The sequence below is a fragment of the Cebus imitator genome, unplaced genomic scaffold (assembly GCF_001604975.1).
Source record: "Cebus imitator isolate Cc_AM_T3 unplaced genomic scaffold, Cebus_imitator-1.0 Scaffold60, whole genome shotgun sequence".
Lineage (NCBI taxonomy): Eukaryota > Metazoa > Chordata > Mammalia > Primates > Cebidae > Cebus > Cebus imitator.
Genome location: NW_016107375.1, coordinates 4715128 through 4727887, shown reverse-complemented (window position 1 = coordinate 4727887; position 12760 = coordinate 4715128). Strand labels below are relative to the sequence as shown.

The 12760-nt window shown below is 41.8% G+C and overlaps 1 protein-coding gene across 1 annotated transcript in view; it reads left to right on the top strand.

The window, feature by feature from the left end:
- Positions 1-9381: 9381 nt before the first annotated feature.
- The window catches only part of KATNAL2 (katanin catalytic subunit A1 like 2), a 96574-nt gene continuing 93195 nt past the window's right edge, over positions 9382-12760 (top strand). The window contains exon 1 of the mRNA XM_017529690.2: positions 9382-9492. Coding sequence (XP_017385179.1) covers positions 9442-9492 — 51 coding nt within the window. The 5' untranslated portion in view covers positions 9382-9441. The remainder of the gene's footprint in view (positions 9493-12760) is intronic.

Genomic DNA, 12760 nt, shown 5'->3' with positions numbered 1-12760 from the left:
AAATCCAAATCAAGGAAAGTTGAGTAGGGCAGTCCTTTCCATTCATTGTCTCATTTGAGTATGCCAGTTCTTTCCACACATTGTCTCATTTAATCCCTACCACATTGTGAGAGATTATTACTGTTCCCATTTTGCATATGAAGAAAAAAGGCTTGAACAGGTCCAATACCTTTCCTAAAATCAGGAGTTAGTGATGGGGCAAGATTCCAGCCCTGGCCTGTCTGACTGTAGAGCAGAGCTCTGAATGCTATGTGGGGCTATAAAGGGCGGTAATAGGACTGCAGAGGGGATGAAGTTAGGAAGGCAGGGCCAACACTGGGATACAGTTTAGGGCAAATTAAAAAATAACACAGTGATGGGGCAAAACCCAGATTTTACTCTGTCTGTGGATAAGATCCAATAAAAGCTCTTTAGTTTTACATTCCAACAATCGTTGGCAGAGAGGATATATACCAACACAGAATGTCTGTGTGATTAAAACGTTCTCTCTCTTTGACAGAGTTGACAGTGTTTAAAGAATGACAGGATACATTTTTTGGCAACATAAAAAAATGGAGTTTTAACAATATATATTCAGAGATAGCTTGTAGTTGAGTGTCAGAAGGTTTGCAGTTAGGCAGGCACATCTCTTGCCATTCTTGAAAACTCCCTCTCATTCTTGCATACCTAGAGAAGCTCTGCTGAAGACAGTTTGACATCAATGAGGCTATGAAGACAGAATTACAAGGTGGGAAGGGGACGAGGAGAGAAAGGGTTTGATGAAAAATGTGTGATTTGAAGAGAGTTAATAAAACAAAAAGCTTATGATTAGCCATAATCCCAACATTTTGGGAGGCTGAGCTGGGACAATCACTTGAGGCCAGGAGTTTGAGACCAGCCTGGCCAACATAGCTGGACTCCTGTCTCTACAGAAAAATTTAAAAATTACCTGGGTTGTGGTGGCACACTCCTGTGGTCCCAGATGCTTGGGAGGCTGAGGCGGGAGGATGGCTTAAACCCAGGAGTTCCAGGCTGCAGTGAGTTATGATGGTGCCACTGCATTCCAGCCTGAGAGAGCAAGGCCTTGTCTTGAAAAACAAACAAACAAACAAATTTATGATTAAAAAACACTTGGAATCCCAGCACTTTGGGATGCCAAGGGTGTGGGGGGCGGTGGATCACCTGAGTTCAGGAGTTCAGGACCAGCCTTGTCAATATGGTGAAACCTGGTCTCTAATAAAAATACAAAAATTAGGCAGAGCACAGTGGCTCACACCTGTAATCCCAGCACCTTGGGAGGTCGAGGTGGGCGGACCACGAGGTGAGGAGATCGAGACCTTCTGGCCAACATAATGAAAGCCCCTCTCCACTAAAATACAAAAAATCGGCTGGGCATTGTGGCCCACACCTGTAGTCCCAGTTACTCAGGAGGCTGAGGTAGGGGAATTGCTTGAACCTGGGAGGCGGAGATTGCAGTGAGCCAAGATCGTGCCACCGCACTCCGCCTGGTGACAGAGGGAGACTCCGTCTCAAAAAACAAAACAACAACAACAAAAAAAAAAAAGGGCGGCAGGGCACAGTGGCTCACGCCTGTAATTCCGGCACTTTGGGAGGCTAAGGCAGGTGGATAACCTGAGGTCAGGAGATTGAGCCCAGCGTGGGCAACATGGTGAAACCCTGTCTCTAATACAAAAATTAGTGGGTTGTGGTGGCAGGTGTCTGTAGTCCCAGCTACTCAGGAGGCTGAGGCAGGAGAATCACTTGATTCTGGGAGGCAAAAGTTGCAGTGAGCTGAGACCATTCCACTGCACTCCAGCCTACTCAACAGAGCAAGACTCTGTATCAAAACAAACAAACAAACAAACAAAAATTAGGCATGGTGGTGAGGGCCTGTAATCCCAGCTATTGTAGGTGCGGGACGGGGGGAGGGGGTATGCGGGGGCGAGGCTGAGGCAGGAGAATCGCTTAATCCCATGAGGTGGTGCAGGGGTTGAAAAAAAAAACATTCAGAAATCACCTTACAGAGCATCTTTGCTGTAACAGAAAGAATAAGTGGAACAGCTGGTTTTCTCCAACTGAAATTGGATTGTATTTTTTCAATACTTTAAAAAATAATGTGCCCTGGAGGTGGGGAGGGGTGGGGAGGAAAAGAAAAAAAATGAAAATAAAAATAATGTGCCTTGAGAAACAAAGGGTAGTCTTGTGCTGTATTTTCATATCCACCAAATAGAATTATTATTATTATTATTATTTTTTTTTGAGACAGGGTTTCACTCCTATTGAGTAGTTGGGACTACAGGTGAGTAAATAATTTTTTTCAAAAAAAGTTCTACTTTCTTCCATTTTGGAGTCAATTTTGCACACATTATACTGCCTAATGTTATCTTAAAAAGGCTCTGTTTATTTCTGTTTTCCAGCCTTGTGTTCTCCATATATTTCACCTTGGATAGTTTCTACTATTACATCACCATGTTCACTGATCCTTTTTCTGTGATTTTAATCTGCTGTTAAGCTTGTCCAGTAAATTTTTAATTTCAGAAGTTCATTTTGTTCTACTATAATACCTTCTATCTCTCCTCATTATGTTCACAGTTTTCCTTTCTCAACCACAATAATAGTTATTTTAAGGTCCTTGTCTGCTATTCGATCACTCTGTAATTCCTGGATATGTTTCTAACGATTTATTTTTCTCCTGTTCATTGGTCACATTATTCTGCCTTTGTAATTTTCATACCTAGTAATTTTGGTTGGATGTTGGGTGTTGTGAATACTACCCAAGTTTTGTTTTCTTCCTTTGAAGAATGCTGGGTTTTCTTTTGTCGGGCAGATAAGTTACTTGCAGATTAACTCGATCCTTTTGAGGTATGTTTTAAACCTTGTCAGGGTTTGGCCCTTCTCTTGTGAATGCCTTAGATGTTCAAGGAGGTTTCTCCACTCTGATTACTCCAACTTTGAATTTCTTTTGGGCCTGTGTGTATAATGGGAATTTTTCTACTTGCAGTTCTCTGGAAGTTGTTCTTTCCACGTTTTTTGATGTGTATGGTCTCATGGACTCTCATCCTTTGCATACCCAAGTTAGGATTCATCCAAAGACCCCAGGACACTGCTATGCAAATTTCTAAATGGTCTTTTTCTGTGTACTTATTCTTTTCCAGTAATTTTGTCAGGCATTTGAACTACAGGAACACCATCTTGAATAGGAACTGGGTAAAATGAGGCTGAGTCCTACAGGACTGCATTCCTGACTGAGCATAATGAGGAGAGATAGAAGATATTATCATGGAACAAAATTAAACATTTACTGGATGAGCTTAATAGCAGATTAAAATTGCAGGAAAAGGATCAGCATCCAGTCCTACTGGACTGGTCAGCATAAGATACAGGTCATAAAGACCTTGCTGATAAAACAGGTCGCAGTAATGAAGCCGGCGAAACCCACCAAAACCAAGATGACAATGAGAGTGACCTCTGATCGTTCTCACTGCTACGCTCCCACCAGCACCATAACAGTTTACAAATGCCATGGCAAAGTCAGGAAGTTACTCTGTACGGTCTATAAAGGGGAGGCATGAATCATCCACCCCTTATTTAGCATATAATCAAGAAGTAACCAAAAAATGGGCAACCAGCAGCCCTCGGGGCTGCCCTGGCTATGGAGTGACCATTCCTTTACTTTCCTAATACATTTGCTTACACTTTACTCTATGGAGTCGCCCTGAATTCTTTGTTGCGTGATATTTAAAAACCCTGTTTTGGGTTCTGTATTAAGATCCCTTTCCATTACTAATTTGTCCTTCAAGTTTAAGCGGATTCAGCATCCGAAAACTTCTATCTCTCTTTCAATTTAGTGAAGCTAACATACTGTATTTTTGTTCCCTCTGCCTGTGCTAAAGACCAAAAAGTACTTCGACACAGAAATCTAGCATGATTGTAGGGCTCACCTTAATTGTTTTTCTTCTCTCTTGTATCTCAGTTCTGTAACGCCTATGGTCTTATCTGTGAAAACTATTGCTCTATTTATCTTGTCTAGTTTGTTGTGTAGCTGTCTTGTTTTCTAGTTGTTTAGAGTAGCAGACCTAGTCCAGTACTAGTTACTTGATATGGCCAGAGGAAGAAGCTTTTTCTTATTTGCCCACCTGCAACTGTCTTGATCGAGTTATAGGAAGGAGCTTTTTTTTTTTTTTCCCATTTATTTATTTTATTGCATTTTAGGTTTTGGGGTACATGTGAAGAACATGCAAAATTGTTGCATAGGAACACACGTGGCAGTGTGATTTGCTGCCTTCCTCCCCATCACCTACATCTGGCATTTCTCCCCTTGCTATCTCTTCCCAGCTTCCCACCCCTCACCGTCCCTCCCCTATTTCCCCCCAACTGACCCCAGTGTGTAGTGCTCCCCTCCCTGTGTCCATGTGTTCTCATTGTTCAACACCCGCCTATGAGTGAGAACATGCGGTGTTTGATCTTCTACTCTTGTGTCAGTTTGCTGAGAATGATGGTTTGGAAGGAGCTTTTTGAAAACATTTCTGTAACAAACTTCTTTCTTCAAAATCAAATCTTACAGAATAAGGAGTAAAAAAAAAGAATCAGCTTTTCATTCAACAAATATTTTCTGATTCCATTAGCTGTACTAAGCATGATACAATAATAATTTTTTTAAAGTGCCCTCAAGAAATTTTCAGTCTAGTGCTATGTTTTTCAAACTTCAGTTTGTGACCACTTAGAGGATTATTACGTAACAACGAGCATTTTAAAGAAGAGAAACTGAGAATAGCAAAGTGCATCACATTAGTAAGCATAAGTATTTCAATAAACTTAAGTCTGATTTGTTATACACCTCTATCCTATGGCCTTGTGTGAAATGTATTTCTTATTGTCTTACTTTTCTTTTTCTTAATTGAGACAGAGTCTCTGTCATCCAGGCTGGACTGCAGTGGTGCAATCTCTGCTCACTGCAACCTCCACCTCCCAGGTTCAAGAAATCCTCTTGCCTCAGCCTGCCGAGTAGCAGGGACTACAGGCATGCACCACTACCCCTGGCTAAGTTTTGTATTTCCAGTAGAGATGGGGTTTCACCATGTTGGCCAGGCTGGTCTCAAACTCTTGACCTGAAATGATCTGCTTCCTTGGCTTCACAAAGGGCTGAGATTACAGGTGTGAGCCACTGCACCTACCTTTTTTTTTTTTTTGAGACAGGGTCTCACTTTGTCACCCAGGCTGCAGGCTGCAGTGCAGTGGCATGACCACGGGTCACTGCAGTCTTGTCTCCTGAGGCTCAAGTGATCCTTCCACCTCAGCTTCCCAAGTAACTGAGACTACAGGCATGTCACTATGCCTGGCTGATTTTTTAATTTTAGTAGAGACAGGGTTTCAATATGTTGTCCTGGCTGGTCTCAAACTCCTGGGCTCAAGTGACTCTCCTGCCTCAGCCTTCTAAATTGCTGGTACAGGTATGAGCCACCGCACCTGACTAAAATATATTTATTTTTTGTCTTTCTTTCCCTTCCTTCCTTCCTTCCTTCCTTCCTTCCTTCCTTCCTTCCTTCCTTCCTTTCTCTTTCTTTCTTTCTTTCTTTCTTTCTTTCTTTCTTTCTTTCTATCTATCTATCTTTTTATTTTTTTTTGGATTTAGTCTCCCTCTTGTCCACCAGGCTGGAGTGCAATGGCACGACATCAGCTCACTGCAACTTCCACTTCCCAGGTTCAAATGATTCTCCTGCCTCAGCCTCCTGAATAGCTGAGACCACAGGCACCTGCCAACACACCCAGCTAATTTTTGTATTTTTGGTAGAGATGGGGTTTCACCATGTTGGCTAGGCTATCTCAAACTCCTGGCCTCAGGCTATCCACCTGCCTTGGCCTCCCAAAGTGCTGGGATTGCAGGAGTGAGCCACCACGCCTGGCCTAAAATATATTTCTTGATATGGTTCTTGCTTAGAAAAGTTTGAAAGCTAGTGATCACCTGGAGGAGATTCTCTAGAAAAACTATCTTAAATTTGGAAATAAGGCAAAAGAGATTACAGCGTATTTTTTTCAATGTTACATTGTTTAGGAAGCCCAATCAAGGATCAAGCATTTTTTAAGAGTTCTAGTCCGGATTCCATATTTGGATCCCCTTCCACAATCTTCGTGGAAGCTTTCTCTCTCTCATCTTTTTCTCTCTCCTTTTCCTCTTTCTCTACCTAAATAAATCACTTCCTGCAAAAATAAAAAATAAAAAATAAAAAATAAAAAAAGAGTTCCAGTCAAGGATTATTTGATTATCTACAGCAGCACCATCCAATACAGTCACACTAGATATATGACAATTGAATACTTGAAATGTGACTAGAGTGACCGAGGAATTGGATTTTTAATTTTATTTAATCTGTTAAAATTTAAATGAAAATGGCCAAAACTAGAGGAATGTATCTTTATTTGACTTTGAGACTTACTCTTAATTAAGGACTCTGACTGGGTCAAATAATGTTAACTAACAGATTTGTGTCCCTTAGAAAAGACAATTTCAAAGGTTATAGTTTTATTGCCCTCCCAGACATTAACCAGTTTTGTAACCTAGCAGTCTTATAAAGTTGGCCCTCTATATCCACGGGTTTGGCATCTGGGGATTCAATCAACTAAGAATTAAAAATATTAAAATAAAAATAAATAGTACAACAATAAAAATTAATATAAAAATGCAGTATAATGAGCATTAACACAGCATTTACATTGTATTAGGTATTAGAGCAATCTAGAGATGATTTAAAGTATATGGTATGGGCTGAGCCAGCGGCTCATGCCTGTAATCCCAGCACTTTGGGAGGCCGAGGCAGACGGATCACTTGAGGTCAGGAGTTCGAGACCAGCCTGACCAACATGGTGAAATCCCATCTCTACTAAAAATACAACAGTTAACTGGATGTTGTAGCTGGGCACCTGTAATCTTAGCTACTCAGGAAGCTAAGGCAGGAGAATTGCTTGAACCAGGAAGGCAGAGGTTGCAGTGAGCCAAGATCGTGCCACTGCACTCCAGGCTGAGCAACAGAACAAGATTCCATCTCAAAATAAATAAATAAATAAATAAATAAAATACGGTATAGGGAAATTAGCCGGGCATGGTGACATGTGCCTGTAATGCCAGCTACTCAGGAGGCTGAGGCAGGAGAATTGTTTGAACCCAGGAGATGAAGGTTATAGTGAGCCAAGATCGTGCCACTGCACTCCAACTTGGGTGACAAAGCAAGACTCCGTCTCAAAATAATAAATAAATAAATAAATAAAGTATACAGGATGATGTGCTTATATGCAAGTAGTATGACAGTTCATATAAAGAACATAAGAATCCCCAATTTTGGTGTCAGTGGTGGGGATAGAATCAGTTTCCAGTAGATCCTGAGGGACACTGTACTAACATTGGTTTTCAAAATGTCTGTAAATATCCATGTCCTTATAATTTTTTTTTCTTTTTTTTTTTGAGACGGAGTCTTTCTCTGTCACCCAGGCTGGAGTGCAGTGGTGCAGTCTTGGCTTCCTGCAGCCTCCGCCTCCTGGGTTCCAACAATTCTCCTGCCTCAGCCTCCTGGATAGCTGGGATTCCAGGCACACACCATTATGCCAGACTAATTTTTGTATTTTTAGTAGAGACAGGGTTTCACCATGTTGGCCAGGCTAGTCTTAAACTCCTGACCTCAGGTGATCCACCCGCTTCAGTTTCCCAAAGTGCTGGGATTACAGGAGTGAGCCAATACACCCAGCCTTATAATGTTCTTCAAACCAGCTTTACCATCTTATTGGCTCCCTCATTAATGAGTTAGGCAAAATCATTGATAGATGTCTATTCATATCAAAGGATCACATTTTTAACTTTTTGAAAACCATATTTCAACAAAATAATGTGATAAGTGCAGTATGAAAAGTATGTTGTAGAATCAGGAATTAACTTGTTCTCTATCTAAGCTTTGCCTGGGGTAAGTATAGTTATTGTTAGGAGAAAATGCCATTGAATTATCCTAGGAGGTGATTTTTGAGCTGTCTTGCAGGCAAAATAGACTTCCTTAGGCAGCAGGGGTGAGAGTGGTCCTCCAAGCCAAAGCAACTACCCATTAGTGGTTCACAAGCATTGTAAGCAGTTTGCTTGTGTTGGAGTGGGGGTGCCTGTATCCAGGTAAGAATTAGAGGTGAGACTGGACAGGAAGGGTGGAAGCAAGGAACAGTGAAAAGAGCATTGGCTTCGGTCAGGAAACAGGTTTGTATCCTAACTCTTCCTAGAGCTACCTATTAATAATTTGGCTTTTTGAGGCTATTTGCATAGCTGTAAATTGGGGACATAACTAACTTCTTCATGTTGTTTTAGGATTATATTAGTCAATTAAATCACATAGTACATTGGTACTGTAGATGTATAATAAATTACAGTTATTATTATTAATTAGAAAGTGGTCAACAATTTCACATGGTGCCAAGTTTAAATAAGATAAAGAATGTAAAATAACCTGCATTCGGATTTCCCAATTAGGATGTTATTGACGACTCTGGCAAGAACTGCTTCAAAGGAGCAGGACCAGAACGTGTTGAGAAATGGGTATGAGGTAAGGAAGTGAGGAAGAGGATAGCTAGTCCTTTCAGACAGTTTGTCCTGAGAGAAGTAATTCAATTCAACACTTAAGAGAACCTTTTTTTTTTTTTGTAGATTGAGGAGTCTTTAATATTTTTGTATTCTGAAGGGAGAAATAGATGAAGAAGACCGAAGATAATGATGAAGGGATGCTTTTGAATAGGATTCACAGCAAGAGAGCCAGAAGGAAAAAACATTGAAGAACCAGACTAGTTAACACATGAAGAAAATTGAGCAGAGGAACACACGTTCTTGTTTCTCCACGTCTAATGAGAACAGGTGCAACGTGAAGAGAGTTGGAGGAGAAGGGAAAGTTTGATGCACAGTTTGCATCCCAGAAGGATCCTGACAAACAGTGTCCACAGCAGATTCATCCAGTCTAGATGGACCATGCACAGAGAGTTTCAAAGAAAAGCAGAAGGGATTTCCAAACCTTTACCTTAATCCGGGGAGGAGAAGAGGAGACGTCGAAATATAGTCTTGGGGATAGAAGCATTGGGTCGCAAAGGCCTGAACAACTGTAGAAATCAAGGACAAATAGTATGGTACATAATCCTTAACTTGCATTTTAGAAACGAATTAAGAAAACCAAAACAATTGCGAAGCCCGCCCCATGCTCTACCAATCATCCCGCATCATCTCTTGATTGGCCAGTGCCACGCAAACACCCTGGATAAAACATGCAAGGTCTAACATTGATTGGCATGTTAAAGAATCCGTCTGTGGCCGGCGATTGGCCAGCGTGTCTAGGCTCTAGCCAATCCGGGAAGGGGCGGGCTGGTTAAGCGTCAGGTTCCTTAGATCGACGGGTCAGCACAGTAACTGACTCCTTTTCTCCTTTCTCTCGGGCCCTAGCTCAGTGTCTGATGGAGCTTTCCTACCAGACCCTCAAATTCACGCATCAGGCGCGGGAAGCGGTAAGGAGCGTATATATAAAAAATAACTGTACCAAGATTTCCTCTCCTTCTGTTGCTGCAGGCCGATTCCGAGTCTCCGGTTGCTATGGCGACAGAGTCCGCTACTGGAGCAGCGCAAACAGAGAGGTGCTCAGCCCCTGTGGTTGAATCCCGCGCTGTGGCTTGCAGCCGTGATGAGGGGAAAATAAATGAGACACAGGCGGGTTTGGGGGTGACAACGGGTCGGATGAAAGGGACGGCGGGGTCGGTTCCTGACTGAGGAAATGAGGTATTGCGGGGGAGGTATTATTAGACGCTGGATCTTGATTGGGTAAATGGACTTGGGGAGTGGACAAATTACACTGTTGAAAGGCAGGAAAACATTGACCCGGGCGTTGGTTAGAATATTGGCTTCCGATCCGATTGGCCATTGCTAAGGCGAGAGATCTTAGGCATTTAATTCCCCTTTGGGCTTCAGTTTCTTCATTTGGAAGTCAGGGAATTGGACTATAATATTTTTCACACGAAGATTGCATGAGCTCTACAATACATTAAGTGGTTTCCTGTGGTCTGTATCATCTGCTACTGGCCGGCAATTCTTTCCACAGCGATGAACATGAATTGAGGACACATTTGTCTGCCAGGCACTGGGGAGATAAAAACAATGTGGGGGAGGTAGAAGGAAAAATAAAATTAAGGTTAAAAAAAATACTTCTATCTGGGCCGGGCGCTGTGGCTCACGCCTGTAATCCCAGCACTTTGGGAGGCCAAGGCGGGCGGATCAAGAGGTCAGGAGTTCGGGACCAGCCTGGCCAACATGGTGAAACCCCGTCTCTACTAAAAACTACAAAAATTAGCCGGGCATGGTGGCGCACGCCTAGTAGTCCCAGCTACTTGAGAGGCTGAGGAAAGAGAATGGCTGGAACCGGAGAGGCAAAGGTTGCAGTGAGCCAAGACTGGGCCACTGCACTCCAGCTGGGCGGCAGTGCGAGACTCAGTCTCAAAAAAAATGAAACAAAACAAAAAAGCCTTCTATCTGAATCTCATCCCCAGAGGTTCAGAATTACTGGCTTGGAATGAGTCCTATGCATCAATATTTTTAGAAAGTTCAACAGGTGATTACAGTGGGTAGCCGAGGTTATGAACTGCAGCTCTAGTATCTCCTACCTTTTAAAAAATTAATAATACACAAAAAAGCAATCCTCTGTTTGGCTTCATACCCCTCTAGAGTTACCAACCTCTATTTATTTCTCTTCATCTTCTAGAAAGGGTTGGCTACACATGTGCTGCTTCCTATTTCAATCTGAACATAAACTACCTGCCTCAGAATCTTTTGGGTTACCCCAGCGGATTCTTGGGCCTCACCAAGACACTGAATCAGAAACCCACAGAATGGTTTCTTGAAACTTACATTAATTTAAGCACGAACTCCACGTTTGAAAAACAACTGTAAACGTTCTCATATATTTTCATTACTTCTAATACTATTTTTTTTTCATTTATCTTTTTGGAGACAGAGTCGCACTCTGTTGCCCATGCTGGAGTGCAGTGGCATAATCTCAGCCCACTGCAACCTCCACCTCCCAGGTTCAAGCGATTCTCCTGCCTCAACCTCCAGAGTACCTGGGACTACAGGTACTTGCCAGCATGCCCAGCTAATTTGTTGTATTTTTAGTAGAGACAGGATTTCACCATGTTAGCCAGGATTGTCTCGATCTCCTGACCTTGTGATCCACCCATCTCGCCCTCCCAAAGTGCTGGGATTACAGGTGTGAGCCACTGTGCCCAGCCTGATTCTACTTCTATAATGTATTTAATAATCCATATCTTCACATCCACTATCCTGATCTAAAACTCCATACTCTCTCACTGGAACCACTTTAATAGTGTCTTGGTTATTCCCCGTTGGTTTTTGCCTTTCTCCAGTCCATCTTCATCCAATGATCAGGGTGATTTTCTTAAAATAGTGTCACTCTTTTAATGGGATCCTTTTTATGGCTTTCCATTAACCCCCCCAAATCTTGACAAGACCTACAAAGCACTGCAATAAAGCCCAACCTCTGCCTCCATGGGCTTCCTCTTCATTTTCTGTGTTGCCTCTCAGTGCTCCAGCCACATTCTCCCTAATCTGACATGTCTCCCAACTTCATATTGTCTATATCATCAATTTAGTATTTAATTGGATTAATTATATTGTTGTCTGTTACTCACATGCAACAGATAATAAATTTCTTTATAACTTGAAAGCAAGGCAGGAATCCAAGCCTTATTTTTTGTTTTAGTCCCTAGATGGCGCTAAGAGCAATATTTAGGTATGCTCCCTGATGGTTTGATCTCTTGGGGTCTATGTGCAAGGAACTGTGCTGATTAGGGATCTGGAGAAGATGGAGGAGGGGAGGTGATCCGGTGTATTAGATATAAAGAGGACTGCACGTCCTGAAGGAACTCTGATCACCTACATCAGCTACTGTATTGGGATTTGCAGAATATTTTCTTTGCAGTTGGTTTTCGTTGTTTTAAATTATTTACATATATATTTTCAATTTTTAATTTTTAGCAAAGTAATGGCAGCATGTTATTTAAAATTTTAGTAGTTCAACAAAATTTGAAAAAAAACAAGTCTCCTGCTTTACCTCATCTGGCCCTTATTTAATTACTGCTCCCCAGAAGCAACTACTTCGTGTTTTAGCAGCTTCGTCAAAATGACATGTTCTTACTCCTAAAGCTTGATTTTTCGTCGTCAGTTATAGTCGACTTACCATATGGACGATGAGCACTGAGCTGTCTTCTCCTCCTCCCTCTCCCTGGCCCTCCCTACCATAAGCACATACTTCCCTTCCCTCATTCTCTCAACATAGAAATTCTGTCATAATTTTTGTTAAACCAATTTTCAGTATTTATAATCTGATTGTGTAAATATTACTTAGAACTGAACCATACGGTGCACTTTGGTTACATTTTATTTTTTATTTAACTTTTGGGACAAGACTCAATCATATGTTCACCAATGCTTTCTTCTTTGGTTTACTTTTCTGTATATTCGATACCACTTCCTTCCCAGACTTTCCAACAGAACTGTAAAATTCTCAGTGTAGGGAAGCTCATCAGGTAGTTTCTAAATCCCGTGGTTTTTTGTTTGTTTGTTTGGTGTTTTTTCCTGGGTGTTATGCTTTCTGGATCTCTGATGTTCTCCTGCTGTGTCAACTCGTTGCTCTCTGGGCTTGCTATACAGTGTTTCTTTCCCTAGGAAATCTCTTCCTCCCTTCGCTGTGTTAGAAATCCTGTTTCC